The sequence below is a fragment of the Corvus brachyrhynchos genome, unplaced genomic scaffold, assembly GCF_000691975.1.
Source record: "Corvus brachyrhynchos isolate BGI_N302 unplaced genomic scaffold, ASM69197v1 scaffold904, whole genome shotgun sequence".
Classification (NCBI taxonomy): domain Eukaryota; kingdom Metazoa; phylum Chordata; class Aves; order Passeriformes; family Corvidae; genus Corvus; species Corvus brachyrhynchos.
This window is the reverse complement of record NW_008237536.1, coordinates 459,917-465,347: the sequence shown is the minus strand read 5'-3', so window position 1 is coordinate 465,347 and position 5,431 is coordinate 459,917. Positions and strand designations below refer to the sequence as shown.

The window sequence follows — 5,431 nt, the reverse complement described above, 5'->3', positions numbered from 1 at the left end:
CAAAGCCATGATGATCCTCTCCGTCATCTTCAGCGTCCTGTCCCTGTTCCTGTTCTTCTGCCAGCTCTTCACGCTTACCAAGGGCGGCAGGTTCTACATCACCGGAGTCTTCCAGATCCTCGCGGGTGAGTGGGGCTGAGGGGCGGCACTGTCACCTGGGGCCAGGCTGCCAGGCAGGGGCAGGGGCTGGAGGGAATGAGCAGCTTCTGGGGCACATCAGGAGGGCCGTGGAGCTGCTGCCGGCAAAGGGAAGGGAAGGGGGATGAGTAATTCGGGGGGGTTGAGGTCTCACATGCCTGGGATGGGATCCAGCCCCTGGGCCACTGTGCACCCAGGCTCTTCTGCCCTTGCACAGGGAAAGGTGCACGAGGGTTTCTGCCCCAGCCAGGGAGGTTCTGGAGGGACAGGGTGCCAGAGCCACTGGGGCAGAGGTGGGGGCAGCACATCACAGGGGCTGCTGGAACGAGAGCTCTGCCTGTTCCCCAGGGCTCGGGGTGGGATGTTGGGTGTCCAGGGTGCTGTGCTGGCTCTGGGACCCACCTTCACCAGGCTGGGTGAGGCTTCCACAGCTGCTGGCGGGGTGGGGAAAGTCATGACGATCCTGTTTTGGCAAAAGAGGACTCGGTGATTATTTATAAACGTGCCATGAGGGGGCCTGGTGCTTTCCCCATGAGCACAGAGCCCTGGAGCTGCAGGGTGAGCGCTGACTTGGACTGCCAGCTACTATTTTTAACTCTTTGAGAACTCAGTGCTGGAAGGGAGCCACAGTTCATGCCCTACGCTGCAGTTCCCTAAGTACTGATGCTGTAAAGCCCCTGGCTCTGCTTATGTTTCCATGTATGAAACCAGTGGAGAGGATTTTCAAGCGTTCAGGCTAAAAATTGTAATTGTGCTTCAGGGTCCTGGCTGCATTAGGACAGAGTGTCTGGGAAGGAGTCTGATTCTTTCCTAGAGCTTTAGATGTTAAACTAGAAGCCACCTGAGGTCCTGCCACTTTCTCAGTGGAACAACTCATTCACTGAGTTTAGACAAACTTTCTGGGCATCCTTTAAGCAAGTGACCTTCCCAAACCTTGGAGAAGTCCAGAGCTAACCTTTATTGGCATGAGACCCATGAGGAGTGGATCTGCTCAGCCACAGTGCAGGTGGAGTTCAGATCAGTTCACCATCTCTGGAAAGAGAGATGTATGGAAACCCATTAGAGCCATGGAGCCAAGGAGGGGAAATGGGCATTAATAATGCAGTTACCTGCCTGAGAGCTCTCTAATAGACCTGGGAGCAGAAGGCTTCTCTCTCCTGAGTGATTCTGGTGAAACCTTATTGTCAGAGGAAGAGAAAATGGGATTGCGGCCCTCTGTCCATGCTGGGTGTCCTGAGGGGATGCAGGGTCAGACCACAGACCCACAGACTCTTTCCTTGTTGGGCCTGAGCTGTGGGTCAAAGCCATGCCCAGCCAGTGTGAAGGACAGAAAAACTGTCCTCATCCCATCAAGCTTCCCTGTGGCCAGGGGGACCTGTAGGCAGAGGTCTGGATCCAGGGGGACCATGCAGAGGTGGGCACTATTGGCCATCCTTGCTGTTCTCCCTGGCCAGGCCTGGAGGAGGAGGCTCAGGTCAGTTTTGATCTTTGTGACCCTAAATCTTGGGGTTGTTGGTAGGAACAGGACATGACTGTGCCAGCACTGCCAGGAGATCCCACCTGGAGGCAGGACAGCTTTGGTCACAGGAGCTGAGCCTGTTCTGGGCTCCTTGCAGCTGCTCGTGGGAAGCCAGGGCAGGAGCACTGGGCTCTGGTGGGTGGCAGAGCTGGGCAGTGCTGCCCTGAGAGCCAGGGAGGAGGGCAGGGGCTGGTCCCCACTGCAGCTGCAGCTCGGGGACACCAGGGAGTGGAGGAAGGGCAGGAAGAGAAGTGTGAGGCCACTTTGGTCTGTGGTGCAGCAGCCAGGCAGGATCATCCCCAGCACCTCCTCCACACAGCTTGGAATCACCCCCAAAGCCTGGCTGGACTTGTCCTGATGGGATCAAGGGCATCAAAAGGCTTTCAAAGGCTCCACTCCATCCTTGGTGGGTCCATCATATCCATGGGTAAATCCTCATAGCCCAGCATGGCAGAGACCATGGTTGGTTTGGGCCTCTCGGGGCCTGACCCAACTTTTGCATCCCCCTCTCCCTCTCATCATCCCTTTTATCCCTTCTCTCCCATCGCTCTCACCCCAGAGCTGCTGCCCTGTGGGTGCAGAGGGTGGGCTCAGCCTCGGGGGCTGTGCCTGCCCACATCCCACAGCTGTTTGCAAACACCTGGCTTGGAGAGCTGCCCTGGAGCTTGCACAGCCCCAGCCGGGTTCCTCTGCAGGGCTGGGGCAGTTCCAGCAGGAACAAACCCTGGGAACAAATGTCGGGAAGCATTTGCCCTCCTGACCTGCCGAAGCAAGACTGGAGCGTGTTCCCAAAGCCAGGCTGCACAGGGGGATGCATTATTGCTCGCAGCAGTGCTGGCAGCTGGCTGCAGCTGGGCCTCCCTCCCTTTTCTCCGGGCCCGGAGCAGGGCAGTGCCCCAGAAGTGCGGTCGCAGCCGTCGCCTCTGGCCGGCCGCGTTCCTGCTGCGGACAATCGCCGCTGTATCTCGTGCTCTGTAGGTGACTGGGCGGCCACACGCCTGTCCCCTGTCCCCCAGACAATGGCTGTGCTCTCTGTGCATGGGCTGGGCAGTGGGAGTTGGCTCCCATGCTTGGAGAATGGAAACTGCTCCAGCGGCGCCTTAATGAAGCGAATTCCCACTTGTGCACTTTCCCTGAACAAAAGGAGCAGTGTCAAGTGGAATTACAGCTCAAATATCACGGTGCTGAGATGTAGGTGGTCCTGAGGTCCGGGCAGGGGATTTGGAACTCGGCTCCAACAACAGCCCCACAACTGTATAATAAAAGTGCTGGGATTGACTAAAAAGCTTGTTTGGGGCAGGAATAGAGCTGGCTTTGTGTGAGCCCCGGGCGGTGCCCACCCCTCATCGGGGGGTTGGTAAGGAAGCTTAAACGCTGCCTACCGGGGCTGGGCCTGGCCCCTGGGACACCCCTGGGACCTGCACAGGCCCTGGCTGGTCAGGGGGTGCCAGAAGCCAGGGAAGAGGAATGGGCCGTGGGCATGAAAGGGTTTGCAGGGAGCTGGGTTTTAAGGAACAGGGTTTGCTGGGAATGGGGTTTGCAGTTGAGTTCCTGGTGCAGCTGTGCAGGATGGGGGGGTCACAGCCAGAGCATCCTCAGGCCCAGCTGTGTTTGTGGGGTTTATGTCCTGGAGAGGTGATACAGAAACGTTCTTGCTTTGAAAGCCCAGGTCTGACCTCTTGCAGCACCACAGGGAGGTGGCTCAGGCCAGGGTTTTAAGGAGGGCACCAGGGGAGCGGGATTGGTCTGGAGCAGCAGCCCTGAGCTGGGGCTGCCTGAGGGATGGGTTAGCCCAGGCGATGCTGCAGCTTTGTCTGCTCCAGAGCCTCTGGCTGTGCTTGCTGAGCACGGCAGAGATATCCCTGCTCGCCTCCAGCCATGCCAGAGCCCACAGCATCCCCTCCCCACATCAGGAGACTCCCAGTTTTCCAGGAGCCAGGATCCAAAGGGGCAGTAACAAAACCAGTTCCCATGCTGGTGTTGGGTGTTGTCCCGTGTGACTCCGGGTTCCCAGCAGGGAATGTCCATGCGTGGCCTCACTAACGCGCTCCCTGTGCTTCCCTGCAGGGCTGTGTGTGATGAGTGGCGCTGCCATCTTCACAGTGAGGCACACGGACTGGCACCAAGCCTCGGAAAACACTTCCTACGGCTTCGCCTACATCCTGGCGTGGCTGGCCTTCCCCCTGGCCCTGGCCAGCGGCATCATCTACGTCATCCTACGGAAGCGCGAGTGACGCCGCGGGACGTGGCCTAGCGTGACAGGGGCACTTGTGATGTCCTCAGAGGAGACGGAGGCGGGGGAGAATAGACGAGAAAACGGAAAAGAAAATTAACCAAAAAACAAAAAACAAACAAAAAAAAAAAAACCCAAACAAAAAAAAGGAATAAACCCTCCCATCCAAACCAAACCCAACCCAGCCAACCCCCAGAGGAAACACTCAAAGGGTTCCTTGTTAATTGAAGATGTATATAGTATCTATGGTTTAAAAAACCTATTTATAACACTTTTTACATATATGTACATAGTCTTGTTAGCTTTTGTTGACCATGCGCTGTTTTAAAGCCTAAAGCAAGTGCCTAAGGAACTCTCACTCCTAACAGTGTAACAAGAGCGCAGTGATTTTTCTCTCATGCAAAATCCTCTCTAAGCTGAACTCTCCTGCCCTGTCCCAGCCCGTGTTGAACCGTCAGAACCCCCAGCCCTGACTGGTTTTAGGCTGGCGTGGATCAGAGTCACACCTGGTTCCGCAGCCGGAGGGCTGGGCCCTGCTCCTGCCACATGCTGTGATCCAAAGGGCACATCCAGATCTGACGGGAGATGCTTCCAAAAGGTTTGAAGGATTTTGGAGCAAAGGCTTTGATTGCCCCAAGTGCCTAAATGACTTATGTGCCTAAGTCCCATTGCCTTGCCACCACACCCGGTGGGAGCTTGGGCTTTTAAATCACTTAGGTCGTGCTGCAATCCAGCCCGGGCCGTCCTCCTTCGCTTGGGCTGCGGGATTGGGCTGTGCCGAGCACTGGGAACTGCTGCTCCCAGCCTGGAACGTGCTCTGTCCTTGCTGTGGAGCTAAACTGCCCTGAGAAAGAAACCAACCCAGCCTGTCCCTGCAACCCAATACCAGATGTATGAAATGGTGCTATCTATTTACCATTCCTTATCCTGCTAAGCCATTTAACCTTAGTCACTGGAAATTCAGTTAACGACCTTGAGGTAAACAACCAAGCTAGAAATGAGAAATAATTCTGTGTAATATAAATGAGCTATAACTGCTTTTGTACTTAGATTTGCTCTTACTATTATTTTTAATAAAGCATTTATAACCAAGATTCCTTTTTCCCCTCCGTGGTGCAGAGGAACAGAAGCAGCTCTGGCTGGGGCCCATGGGGCTCTGGCACAGGAGCGAGATGTGAGTCCTCTGTCTGTCAGCAACGAGTCTGGCCATGAACAGAACAGGCACCAGCACAGACCCCGGGCTGCCTCTGAGGACTCCAGACACTGTTGCTGTTTTTGGTTAATTTTGGGTTTTTTTGGGGTTCAATTTTTTTTTTTTTTTTTTTTTTTTTTTGCTTTGCTTTTCTGATTTTATACCGTGTGGACTAAGAAGCAATGAAATAAAAATCAGAATAACTCAGGTGCTTCTGCGTTTTGGGGTTTTGGGGGGTTAGAGGTGGACTGTGCTCCACCAGCCTGCCTGCACAGCCATCCCACGGCATCATGGACTCACAGAGTGATTTGTGTTGGAAGGGACCTTAAAGCCCATCCAGTCCCACCCC

At 55.2% G+C, this 5,431-nt stretch overlaps 1 protein-coding gene across 2 annotated transcripts in view; it reads left to right on the top strand.

The window, feature by feature from the left end:
- Positions 1 to 4,984, top strand: part of PMP22 (peripheral myelin protein 22) — a 16,483-nt gene extending 11,499 nt beyond the window's left edge. For both annotated transcript variants that reach the window (XM_017731590.1, XM_017731591.1), the window contains exons 6-7: positions 1 to 125; positions 3,725 to 4,984. In XM_017731590.1, coding sequence (XP_017587079.1) covers positions 1 to 125; positions 3,725 to 3,891 — 292 coding nt within the window. In that variant the 3' untranslated portion in view covers positions 3,892 to 4,984. The remainder of the gene's footprint in view (positions 126 to 3,724) is intronic.
- Positions 4,985 to 5,431: the final 447 nt, after the last annotated feature.